This window comes from Monodelphis domestica, chromosome 1 (genome assembly GCF_027887165.1).
Source record: "Monodelphis domestica isolate mMonDom1 chromosome 1, mMonDom1.pri, whole genome shotgun sequence".
Lineage (NCBI taxonomy): Eukaryota > Metazoa > Chordata > Mammalia > Didelphimorphia > Didelphidae > Monodelphis > Monodelphis domestica.
The window spans coordinates 166,356,650-166,370,710 of record NC_077227.1 but is presented as its reverse complement, the minus strand read 5'-3'; the positions used below and the strand labels follow the sequence as shown (position 1 = coordinate 166,370,710).

The 14,061-nt window shown below is 34.8% G+C and overlaps 1 protein-coding gene across 13 annotated transcripts in view; it reads left to right on the top strand.

The window, feature by feature from the left end:
- RNF111 (ring finger protein 111) overlaps positions 1-14,061 on the top strand; it is an 84,193-nt gene that overhangs the window by 53,931 nt on the left and 16,201 nt on the right. For 8 of the 13 annotated variants that reach the window (XM_056809268.1, XM_007479661.3, XM_016427862.2 and 5 more), the window contains 3 exons: positions 5,375-5,694; positions 7,178-7,433; positions 13,404-13,755. In XM_056809268.1, coding sequence (XP_056665246.1) covers positions 5,375-5,694; positions 7,178-7,433; positions 13,404-13,755 — 928 coding nt within the window. The remainder of the gene's footprint in view (positions 1-5,374; positions 5,695-7,177; positions 7,434-13,403; positions 13,756-14,061) is intronic. The other 5 variants (XM_056809275.1, XM_056809239.1, XM_016427863.2 and 2 more) reach the window with 1 other exon arrangement.

Sequence of the window (14,061 nt, the reverse complement as noted above, 5' to 3'; positions counted from 1 at the left end):
GGAAGAGAACCTTTAAGATAGCATTTGGTTTATCAAATCAAGGGCTTTTTTTTAATAGTCAGCAAACCAATGAACAGAATTTTGTTTTCTCTACTAATGGACTTTGGAAATACTTTGGGCTTTTTTTTTTTTAAATGACAGGTTGTAACTACTGGTGACAACATCTAAAATAATTATTCCTTTAAAAGTTAATTTTTCTTATTCATACCTCTTTGGAGATGAACTGCTTACAGTCCTGTGAATGATGATTTGTATATGTGAAGGTATTTGTTACCCATTATCTCTTTCAAGGTTGTTTTTCTATCACTTTAATAATTTTCTTGATATACCATCTGTTTCTCCTCATATTTCTTTTATAATATAGACATTCAACCAAAGTTTTAAATTTCCTTTTCTGGCTCATGTGGACTATAACACATTTCAGGGCTTTGGTATATCTTTTTTTTTAACTAATTAACAAGAATTTATTTTTTCCCCGTTTCCATCCTTTTCTACATTCCCCTCTTTATTGATAAATAAAGATAAAAACCATTTTAACAAATATATAGTGAAGCAAAATAAATTCCCACATTGGATGGGTGCACAGAGCTATGTTTAATTTTGTATATGGAGTCCATCACCTGTCAAGAGGTAGGTAGCATAGTTCATTATTACTCTTTTGAAATAATAGTTGGTTGCACTGATCAGAATTCTTAAGTTTTTCATAGTTTTTTGTCTTTCCAGTGGTATTGTTTTAATACAAATTATTCAGGTTCTGCTCGCTTCATTCTATATCTATTCATGTAAATCTTCCCAGCTTTCTCTGAAACTCCTTTTCACCAGTCCTTATAATAGTATTCCATTACATTCATATAGTATAATTTATTCAACCATTCCTCAACTGTTGGTTTTCTCCTTAGTTTATAGCTCATTGCCACCACAAAAAAGCTTGCTGCTTTTCTAAATATGGTACATTTTTCCTCATTCTTTGATCTTTTGAAGTATAGAGTTTGTATTGGTATTACTTATTTAAAGTGTATACACAATTTAGAAAATTTTGAACATAGTCCCAAATTGCTTTCTTTTTTTAACCCTACCTTCTGTCTTAGAACATATATATATTATTGGTTCTAAGGGAGAAAAGTGGTAAGGGCTAGGCAATGGGGGTTAAGTGACTTGCCCAGGATCACACAGCTAGGACGTGTCTGAAGCCAGATTTGAACCCAGGGCCTCTCATCTCTGGACCTGGCTCTCAATCCACTGAGCCACCCAGCTGCCTCCTCCAAATTGCTTTATAGGGAATTAGTTTCCTCTTTCCCCAGAACTCGTCATTTTCCTTTTTGTCAGCTTTGTCAGTATGATGAATGGAAGGTAGAATGTCAGAATTAAATTTGCATTTCTCTTTGATTTTAAATGTTTTTAAATGACCATTGATAGCTTTGATTTTTCCTTTAAAAATTGCATTACAAAATAAAATTTAATTTTAAAACAGGATGGAAAATGATTCTTCTGTAAAAAATTAAATGTATAATCTCTAATAATAAAAATATTATATTTTATGAGGTTTATTAAAGATCATTAGAAATCAAGGAATAAAGAGGATGCAAATTAAAAACCATGTGTCCATGGCTGATTAGCCAATTTAAAATCCCCGCACTTAGCTTACCACCATACCTGCTGCGTCACTGCAAAGGAAGAGAGAGGGAGGCATTACTGCCAGTTAAATACCAATAACATAATCTTGCCAACATGGAGATGCAGGAGAGATTATAGGGAATTCTGGGAAATACCAAGGACTTCTAGGGAATGAAGTCTCAGGTTCAAAATCTCCTTTTATACAATTCTTAAAAATTTAAATAAATTTTTTACATATTGGAAGTGAGAGTGCTATCAGAGAAGCTTGCTACAAAGATTTTTTTTTATGATCTTCAAGAAGGACTAGACATTTTCCCTGATTCTTCAGATCTTTCCAAAGTAAGAATTATGCACTAAACAAATTATTTAAGCTATCTCCACAACCAGAAATATTAAGAAATCTAATTGGGAAACAGCCCAATGAACTAACATCAGAGAAGGCTAATCCCTAATGTTTTCACTCAGCACCCCCATTTGCCTCCATTCTCTGGCAGGACCACTGAAGCCATATTCTGCTATCCCTATTTCTTTGTACCAAGCAAAACTCAAAAGATAAATGTTTGCTCTGGCTGAGACAATAGTATTCTGTACTGTATCAGAGCTCAATCAGAGAACTGAAGAGCAGTGGGAACAATGCCAGGATACGCCAGTGCGAATCCCCACTAGACTTTTAGGAAAAAGGCACTGATATTCAGCTTTGGCCAGTAATATTCCACCACAAATAACTTAGAGCATAGACCTGTGATGGAGAACCTATGGCACACATGTTAAAGATGGTATGCTTTGTGTGCCCCCCAGTTTATTACTAAAAATGTAGAGGGACTCGGGCAGAACTATTTTCTTCCCCCTCTCTACCATGCCTGACCACATTTTTTCACATCATCCACCCCTCTGCCCAACAGCCCAATGGGAGCACTTTCTCCGTCCTCTATGTGAGTTGGGGCATGGCACTTGTTCTCTAAAAGGTTCACCATCACTGGCATAGACTAAGGTTAGGGGTGACCATCAGCAATGAGAAAGGAGTCAAAATAAGTGAAGGGATTATAGGGAGAGACAAGACTGAGATCATCAAAGATCTTTTGATGAAGAAAACACTTTAAGTGAGCATGAATAGGTAAACCATCAAGGAAGATATTAATAAGAAAGACTGTATGTCCTTCAGGTCATTTATATGAGATTAAATGTCTATTAATAACTATCACAAGACAAAGGAAAATGAATCAACACTTGGAACAAGGTATCTTTTAAATTTACAAGGAACCAAAACAGGATTTACCAGAATGACTTAAAAGTAAAATGGAATTGTGAAAGAAAAATGTATGGATTCAACAGTAGAAATAATTGTCAGAACAGAGAATCCTGAATCCAGGATGGCAAACCTCACTAAAGAAACTAAAATGCAAATGCAAAGTCAGAATAAAGGTAAAAGGAAGTAAAAGGAAAAGCAACTGCAAAGCTTTTTTCCTCATTTGATTTGACACTTTTACTTATAATTTTGGTTGCATTTGTTTTGTTTATACAAGTTTTAAAAAACTAATTAAAATTGCCCACTTTATCTTCTGTGTTCTTTGCTATTTTATTGAGTTTATATTTCATGAAGCATTCCAGCATCATATTTGCTGTTTTAATAGCAGTACTTAATTGGAATTTTTTTAAGCTTATGCTTCAGAACAAGTTAGCTTTTTCTCTGAAATGTATGTCTGGCAAGTTTTTTACATCTATATCTATATTTTAATTGTAGTACCTTCCTCATTCCCATCCCCTTAGTTAAATTAACTGGTATTTTACTTATATACTTTTCCCTCTTTCCCCCTTTTTAAAAACCCATGTTTTACTCTGAGGTATCACCTCACACCTAGCAGATTGGCTAACATGACAGCAAAGGAAAGTAATGAATGTTGGTGGGGATGTGGCAAAGTTGGGACATTAATTCATTGCTGGTGGAGTTGTGAATTGATCCAACCATTCTGGAGGGCAATTTGGAACTATGTCCAAAGGGCGATAAAAGACTGTCTGCCCTTTGATCCAGCCATAGCACTGCTGGGATTGTACCCCAAAGAGATAATAAGGAAAAAGACCTGTACAAGAATATTCATAGCTGTGCTCTTTGTGGTGGCCAAAAATTGGAAAATGAGGGGATGCCCTTCGATTGGGGAATGGCTGAACAAATTGTGGTATATGTTGGTGATGGAATACTATTGTGCTCAAAGGAATAATAAAGTGGAGGAATTCCAAGGAGACTGGAACAACCTCCAGGAAGTGATACAGAGCGAAAGGAGCAGAACCAGGAAAACGTTGTACACAGAGACTGACACACTGTGTCATAATCAAATGTAATGGACTTCTCCATTAGTGTTTATAAGATTTATAAGGATGTTGCTATGTACAGCTTTCTGGTTCTGATCACTTCACTTTGAATCAATTTGTAAAAGTGCCCAGGTGTTTTTGAACATCTTGTCATTTCTTATAGCATAATAGTATTCCATCACAATCACACACAACAATTTGTTCAGCCATTCTCTAGTTGAAGGGCATCCCCTTCTAAACAGGGTAGGTTAAAGGTGGATTTTAGAAAGGTGAGATAGGAAGGAGCAAGATAAATATCCAGTAAACAGGTCCAATTTAGTAGTCTAGAGAATCTACATAGGCCTTGATGAGAAGAAGATCCAAGCAGGCAAGTTATACAGTCTAGAGAGGAATGCAGTGGCAAGATCAAAGAACCTAACTATATACTATAAACTGGATAAAAAGATGTGGACCCAGGAAAGCAGGAGATCAAAATGTGTAGGAATGTTCAAACAGATAAAAAGGAGGGGATAGTAATAACAAGACAAAGATAGAAATATAGAAATGGGATAGAAATCCTTGTCCTTCTTTCCTGGTTCATGTTCCTTAACCACTTTGTGCAGACAAAAGGTTAACTGATGTGTACTGGTAAAAGTGAATATTTTTGATAGCAGCAGAAACATAGAACTAGGTTTTTGACTGAGTTGTCTGTCTCTTAAATTTGTGACTGACCAAAGATATGTCAAGGGTTTTGTGTTTTGAACCAGGCATGGTTCATGGTTACTATGAGGGGTATACTCATAGTAGAGATATGCATATGACTTTTAATCATATCTGTGTAAACCTATCATTAAATATATTTTTCTGAATGTGTTTTTTCCTGAAGTCTGCCTCCAAACAATCCTATGGACTTTAGGGTCAATATAAAAACAAAATAATTTGTCTGTCAAAGTCTTTATTGTGTTTGTTTTAAAAACAGGAGTTCTCAAAATTTTTTATCTCAAGATGCATTCCTAAAAATTATTGAAGACCTCCCCCCAATAACTTTTGTTTAAATCTGTTAATATTTACTACATTGGAATCAAAATGGCTTAGTATTATTATGTAAAGCGTTTTGACTTGAATTCTCCCTAGGAGAATCTCAGGGACACTTAGAGGTCACTGGACTACCATCTGAGTACCATCAGTTAAAATATAACCCTAGTACAAATAGACTGTGTATATATGTGGTCTGACAACTAGCCTAGCTAAGTTAAGAGAGGCTTATGAGGCTTATTTTTTTTTTTGCCATGTAACTTGTTGACCATCTTATAAGTTGTAAAAGCATTATTGTCTTCATAATGTGATCAATTTATTGAATTACTATTCAGTAGTATTAAGCATTTTTTTATTAGCTAATTCAACTGTCATTTCTAGTTTCAGGGTGATATTTCACAATTATTTAATAATGTTTTACATTAATTTTTGTTTCAAGATGATATAAGGAGAACCACATCTAGTACTGTAATGGAGACTGGACCTACTGCAATGCCAAGGCTACCTTCCTGTTGTCCCCAGCACTCGCCATGTGGAGGGTCATCACAGAATCTCCATGGAATAGGGCATCCCCACACAAGTTGTTTTCAACAACATGGACACCACTTTCAACATCATCACCACCACCACCATACTCCTCACCCAGCTGTTCCAATTTCTCCTTCGTTCAGTGAGCCTAGTTGTCCTGTGGAAAGGCCTCCACAAGTGCAGGCACCGTGTGGAGCAAGTAATAGTTCTGCTACTAGCTACCATGACCAGGTATGTATAATTTGTTAAATGTTACTTACTTTTTCTTGAAAAGCATAGAAGCTTTCAAAAATGATTGCTTTCATAATATATACTTAATGAGTTAAATTAATATAGCCCATATCATAACTGCTTGCAGTGGAAACTTTTTGGGTGCTAATTTAAAAGTTCAACATATTTATTTAGTTCAACAATATTATTCTAGGTGTAATCTACTCTTTGTGCTAAGTGTTAGAGATGGAAAGACAAAAAGAAAAAACAAGCCTGGTCATTGAATTTTCTATTCTATTGGATTATAGCTTAGAATTTCTAATATCTTTTGATTTTTCTTAAAATTAACATCTTACAACCAGAGTTGGATTTGAGCTCAGATTCTCTAACTTAACTTTTTTTTTTTTTAAGCCATGCCTTCTGTCTTAGTATTAATTCTAAGACAGAAGATCAGCTGCTGCTAGGCAATCTGGTTAAGTCACTTAGTTGTGGTCACTTAGCTAGGAAATATCTGAAACCAGATTTAAACTCAGGTCTTCTTGACTCTAGCCTGGCTCTACTTATTACCTTGGTGCCCCCCTTCCCTTTAAGAAAAAAATTTTTAAGCATTCTTTTTAAATTTTGAGTTCCAAATTTTCTCCCTCCTGACTTTCCCCCACCCACAAAGAAGGCAAGTAAAATTATATTAATTCTGTATATGACGTTCATGGAAAACATTTTTTCTCCTATTTCCACTATACTTAGATTGTCTTCTAGACTACCACAACATTCTTTAAGTAGTAAAAAGTGACTCAGACCAACATGATTATAGACTTTTTTTTTATTAAACTGGATAAACCTACATGCATATGCACATTCAGACACACATGAATGTGTGTTTTCTCACTCTCCTATTAATGGGTGATAACAACCATTACACGTGATCACTATTTTCTTATATAATCTCATTGTCCTTTCTGGAGTGTTCTTTGTAATTTTTTTCCTTTTGTAGTTACTTTCATTAATTTAAGAAACATTTATTAAATTTATACTCTGTGCTAGGCACTAGAACCACAAATGCTCTTTTAATATTATTTTCCTTTATATTTTTGAGGCTACTATATATATTCCATCCAACTTTTTTCCTTCTTTGTCCCCATATTTGTTGTTTCTTACTGCAATAAATTTCACTATATCCATATAACATAGTTTGTTCTAGAGTAACTATAGGTAAAATTCCTTTTATTGTTCGATTTAATGATGCAAATACAATTTTTATATCGGTTTCTGACAACAATATTAAAGTAAATTTTGAATTTCATGAGTTGATATGTGTCTAAAAGCAACAAGGAATATAATTTCATAGGACATTTGATAGTCTTATTACTCGTGCATTTTTGCAAATGTCACTATGAAACTAATTGTAACTTGTACTCCTATGTACCCATCATCCTTGGGAAATCATTTGAATTAACGTTTTGATATTTTTTGTAAAGATCATTTGGAAACAATTTTTTTTTTACAGCAGGCCTTACCAGTGGACCTGAGCAACAATGGTATCAGAAGTCATGGAAATGGTGGTTTTCATGGAGCATCTGCCTTTGATCCCTGCTGCCCTGTTTCTTCTTCACGAGCTGCAATTTTTGGCCACCAAGCTAGTGCTGGCCCAAGCCAGCCAATATCAATGGATGGTTATGGATCAAGTGTGGTTGCACAGCCTCAACCCCAGGCTCCTCCACAAGCCTCCCTTTCATCATGTCGACATTATATGCCACCCCCTTGTAAGTATAATTATAACTGGGCATATTTTAAAGATATATTTTAATCTTAGTAATATATTTCTTTTATACTACATGGAATTATTTATTAGCACTATTCAATGCTAGCTTAATATGAATATTCTTGGGTTCTTCTAAATTGATTTTTCTTTTTAAATCAAATTTCAGCTAAAAATTTTAGAAGATTTAGGAAAATACAAGAAGAATAATGTGTTAGAATGTAGTTCACATTTTAAAAACTCATATATTTTTGGAGTTCAAAAAGTACTTTATATACACATCATCTCTTTTGAGTCTCCCAACCTGAGCGAGCTATTGCTGGTATTATTCCCATTTTATAGGATGAGTTTATATTTTATTTTTTATAGGACACTTAAAGAAGTCAATTTGCCTACCTACTCATGGTTATAGAGTTAGTAAGTATCTGAGACAGAGTTCAAACCCAAGTCTTTCCTGACTCACATTTAGTATTTTATTTACTATGTGATTCTGCTTCTTATACATGAAAATAGGTTTGAAAAAATTTAAATTTATCCCAGAGATGAAAATATTGTTCTTTGTCTAAGGTATATGAAAAAAGAAAAGGCTTCTTGGTCATTTTTTCCAGCTTTGAAATAAGGTATTTTCCATTTACTAAAAAAGTGACATGCAAATATAAAGATGATTTGTGAAATGTGGAGTAAACTACCAAGAAATCAGAAAGTATTTTTTAAAACTTTATTAAAGCCTCCATTTAGTTGTCAAAGTAGTTTAGAATCTCTACTTCTCTAAAACTTGAAGAGATTACTTTTATCAACCATTTTTGATATGTAATAATAGTCTTTAAAAATCTTCTTTGTGGGTGATGTGTTAGTTACTACTGCTGAATTGTTTAATTTATTATAAGGAATAACTCGAAGAGGAGAGGAGAAATTGAGAAATTTAGGTGATTTTAAAATAAAGTATATCAATGAAAATATATTTAAACTAGATATTTTAAATATGAATAAGTTTCTTCAGTGATAAGACCTCCTAAATTAGGGTATATATGTTGCCTATTCCTCTCAATATATAAGGAACAGTGACAGTTTTTATCTGTGTTTTTACCTGTATGTATTCAGTAATGTCTGTGTGTGTAAAAGGGAGAATAGCCCTTGATTTCTTCCTGTTATTTACCAACAAGCTGAGCTCTACTCTGTGCTTAAGGAGGGGAAGGATGATTAATTTACCTAAACGGACCATGTTTCATCTCTAGCCTCAACCTATATTTACTCTCAAAGTAAAGAAGTTTATAGCTCCAGTTTTCTGGCCATTAATTTTCTTTCCATAGTTTATATAGCTATCATAAAATGAAATATCTCTTTTCCTTCTTTTTTTTTTAAACTCTTACCTTCTACCTTAGAGTCAATACTATCTATTGGTTCCAAGGCAGAAGAGTAGTAAGGGCTAGGCATTGGGGGTTAAGTGACTTGCCCAGGGCCACACAGCTAAGAAGGCTCTTGAGTCCAGATTTGAATCTATGACCCCCTGTCTCTAGGCCTGGCTCTCAATCCACTGAGTTATGCAGCTGCCTTCTTCTTTTTTCTCTTTTGAGGATATTCCATAGTCTTGACAGAGCTATGCTATCCTTAACTCTTTGTCTAACCCCAGTTTATCTTAACTCTCAGTATTCTAGAATCCCTTTCCTCTCAGGTATCATTATTTACTCTGATCTGGAAACATGTCATATACATTGCTGAAAAAATGTCCTTAATCTTTTGCTAACAACCTATAGTCAAAATTTCTTGCTTCTCCACCTTTCTTCCTTTCTCCAGAGGTATGCAGAACCCTTCTCTGGCTTTCATCAGCTTGGTTCAATAGAAAGGTTTTTTTTTTCCTCTCAAAGGATAACATAACAGATAAAGACTAAAATTAGCCAAATGTGTCCCATTGTTCTTGTTTTCCTTGAGCCTTATTGAGAGTCACCACTTAGGGAATTCTTGACATGAACTAGATAGAGAATGCATTCAGTAAAATGCATTAAAGCTGCCAACTCTTCCAGTTACCCTGCTGCTTAAATTATTTTTTCCAGATATAATAAAGTTAACTGGGTTGCTTATTTGGATGATTAGATCCAGTGCATGGATGCATTTCAGTATTAGAGAACTCTGATGCATCTTTCATTCTTTACTTTTTAACTTCCTTTGAAAAGGAACAGATGGGAATTGTCAGGGGAGATTATCAATGAGATGCTTGATAACATCTTTATAAGGGCTACATTGCATATTTATACCAGACTGCTATATCTTAATGGCTTATCCCTAAACAGTAGGACTTATAATTAAGCGCTTTCCTAATTTAAATCATTGCTTTCAGAAACAATAAGTTCAAATTTATCCTCTACTACTCTGTGGAAGTAGAATGCATGTGTGTCATGGCAAAGATCAGGGATATGCTATAGGAGGAGTGAAGTATAGGAAAAGGTGGAATCTTAGGGACTTATGATTACATAAAATATTTTCAGAATTCTTAATCACGTAAGTAGAACATTTGTGTGTGATGGCAAAGATCAGGGATGCCCTATGTGTGACTGAGGTAGAATGTAAGAGTAGATCATGGTGACTGAAGGACCATTTTCAATGTGTATGATAAAGTCTCCTATTATTAGGACACAGATTATCATTTAGAAGAGTCCTCAACAAGGTTCTAAATTCCTTGAGAAGAGAGGGAGAATCATTTGTGAATTAGGAGATAAAGGCTACCAGAAGTTTTTATATATCTAATGTGTAACAAGCACATCATAAAAGGGATACTTTTATCATTTTTACAAAGGATACAGAGCTAAACAAAATAATTCATTCACAAGAACAAGAGATCTAAAATATCATGTGAAATAATGAGAAAAGATAGGAATGAAGAGAGTAGTGCTTCAAGACTTCAAACTGTATTACAAAGCAGGGGTCTTCAGAACCATGATACTGGTTAAAAAATAAAGATTAGTGGAAATCAATCAGTTTATTAAACCTATTAAATATGTGCTAGAGACTACTGGTGATTCCACAAAATGGTTAAAACATGGTCTCTGCTCTCAAAGAGTCCCATGGTCTAACTGGGAGATCTGAGATCACATAATCTCAGAGGGAAGGCACTAGTAGTGGAGGGGTGAAAGGAGAATAACATTGAAAAATTCATTGCAAAAGATGGGATTAAGCTGAAATTTGAGGGAAGCTTTTGGACAGAAGTTAGAAGGGAGAGCAATTAGACATAACTGATCTCAATAACCCAATATTCTATAAACCCCCTAACATAAATTGCCTAGGAAAGAATTCTATATTCAGATCTGCCAGGAAAACTAGATAGTCTGGCAAAAATTAGGTTCAGACCAACTTTTATACTGTATTCCATAATAAATTTATAATGGATGTGCCCTGAATATAAAAGATTATACATATATCAGGTATTCACACTCTAAGAAGACAAGGAAAATTTAATCAACAAAAATATATATATATACATTTAAAAATAAGAAAAAGTTGAAAGGGTTATTATTAGTAAAGCTAAAGCAACTCTGTATTTAGTCAGGTTTCTACCATAAAATGATCTTTATCCCTCTCTTCCAGTTCTAAAAGTGTATAATTCTGTCTTTTCTAGTCTTTAATGTTGTCCCAATTCCTTCTCATCCTGAGAATACATACTTTCCTTTCCTTCTTTCTGCCTTTGCTTATCTAATTAGCTTTACTTGGAATTCTCTCCTCTTTTAAAATGTCCTAAATAATAATAATAAAATAAAATATCCTGAAAGTCCTTTAAGACCTGATTCAACTCAGTCTTGTGAATAATTCTTTTACAATTCCATTTGTCATTGAACTCTTGCTCCTCCATACTTACAATTCAACTTAATTATTGTGTTTTCTGTGTTTATCTTGTGTACCCAGCTACATCACAAGATTATTAATCATAGAGACCATGTCTTATACTTTATCTACTCTGTTAACACGGCCCCTCCCCAGCTTACAAACAGTATGTACCGTGATTGTGACAATCTAGAGCAGTAATGGTGAATCTTTTAGAGACTAGTGCCCAAACGGCCACCATTTCCCAGTATGTGAGGGACTGTCATGCCCTTCTCCCACTTTACCCCAGACAGGAGAGGGAGGAATTACTCCCATTGGGCTGCTGGGAAGAGGGGCAGGTGATGGGAGAAATATTGTCAGGTGCAGACGGAGATGGGAAGAGAATAGCCCCTTCCAGCATGTGTGCCATAGGTCCACCAATAGGGATCTAGAGGCAGCTAAGTGGCTTAGTGAATAGAGCTCTTTGTCTAGAGTCGGCAAAAACCCAAGTTCAAATTTGGCCTCAGATATTTATTGGCTTTATGGTCCTGGTAAAATTTTGTCTCATCAGTTGTAAAATGAGGATAATAATACCACCTACCTCCCAGGGGATCAAATGAGATATCTGTAAAGCATTCTGCAGATAATCTGGCACATAGTATAAGTTAATAAATATTTGTTATCTATCTTTAATATAATTTGACCAATTATTGTCACAATATTTATTGAAAAGAATAAAGATCTAGTACTTAAGTCATAGAGTTTTGTCCTAGTTCTCTTCATTAGTGATCTTCAATCCCTAAACTGTTATATTCTATTTGGTAATTCAGGGTATAACTACAAAACTATCCAGCTCGTTTTGATGTATAGTTTGTTGAATCAGGAAGAATGATCATAGTAGAGATACATTGTAGAATATTTCTTTTTTTGGCAGAATCACTTCAAGTTATACATAATAACTAGTATGGTGAATAGAAAGGTGTATTTCATGTTGGAATTAAAATAAGGCATAGAGATAGAAATGAATGAAGCATCTTGGGCAGAATAGTGAGTGAAACAAGCCTGGTTGTAATAAAGGATTAGTCCAGTGGCATAATGATAAAGGATTGAAATGATTCCAAAGATCGTGGCTTCAGGGTTAGTCAGTCAGGTCCAGATACAGAGAGGCCCTGGATTCAAATCTAACCTCAGGCATTTCCTAAATGTGACCCTGAGTAAGTCACTTAATCCTAATTGCATAGAGCTTCCTGCCCTTCTAATTTGGAATTGATATTATCTATTCTAAGACAGTAGGTAAAGATGAGAGAGAGAGAAGGTGGGTAGGGATGAAAGTGCGTGTTAGGTTATGCACTGAAAATGCTCTAAAAAAACAGTACCATGATGATTAACCATTTTGTTAGCCAAAGAAGATTTAGAATTAAGGATGAAAGAATATAAATCTACCTGTAGAAGACAAAGATTTACAACCCCTGATGATATATTTAAAAAAAAAAACACAAGATAAAACTCCTTAGGATAATTACAAAAATTAATTTTTAAAATAGTTTGGGAAATAGCAGCATCATTTGGATAGTGACAGCCTCATAAAGTTTCAAAGAGAACAAATATTATTTGGGCAGATAGAAGCTCTACTTGTTTGGTAGAATGATTTATTTTATAGTCGTGTCTTATGTTGTCTCAATTTATTATTGTAAGAGGCTATATTGACCATCTGATCCAATTCCCCTATTTTCTAGATAAAAAAATTATTCCCCCCTTCTTCCCCCCCCCCCAGATTAAATGACATATACTGTGGTTTACAGCTAGATAAGATTAGAAGTAGGACTGAACCCAGTTCAAGTAATTCATGACATGCCATTTGACTTAGAATATATACATTGGCCACACCTTTAAGGATACTATCCCTTTCTATCCTATCTTTCAATCTCATCAATGTGTATGCAACACCCTCTGTAGATGGAATCAGTGACTTATCTGTGCTGCTTTCTCTGTTATGGAACTTCTTAGACACTGATTGGTTCATTGACTTGGCCATCATTACACAGCTTATCAAAAGTAGGATTTCAACACCAGTTTTTCTGATTTAGTGACTACTTTAACTGCAGTGTTGTTTTGCTTTTCTTTAATTTTGTTAATGACAAATAATAGATAATCCCTTGTGCCTTTAAATTGTATTTTTCAGATCCTTCTTTGACCAGACCACTTCATCATCAAACTTCTGCATGCCCCCACTCTCATGGGAACCCTCCTTCTCAGCCTCAACCCCCAACTCAAGTAGATTATGTTATTCCTCATCCTGTACATCCCTTCCATACACAGATGACTTCTCATGCTGCATCTCATCCTGTGCCTCCTCCCCCACCAACTCACCATTTAAGCAGTACAGCTGCTCCAATCCCCCAGCATCTCCCCCCTACACACCAGCCAATTTCACATCATATCCCTGCTACAGCACCTTCAGCACAGAGACTGCATCCTCATGAAGTGATCCAAAGGATGGAGGTCCAAAGGAGAAGAATGATGCAACATCCAACGTAAGCCCTAAACTTGCCCAAGAAAGTCATGTTTAGCTTTTTCTTTTTGTCTCTTTAAATCTCTAAACTAAAAAATATAAGAAGTAATATATATGGCTAACATGGAACTCTCCATTTAATCACTTCTTTTCTCAACCACTCATATTGATTCCTTTTATATAAAAGATGCATGCCACAAAATAATTTCATCTAAGGACTTTAGTTAAAGGAAAATAAATTCCAAACTATATTTCAAAGGTTTTAGCATATGAATGAAAGGAAGAAAGGGAGGAAGAGAAAAGCATTTTCTCTGTGGAAAGTACTCTC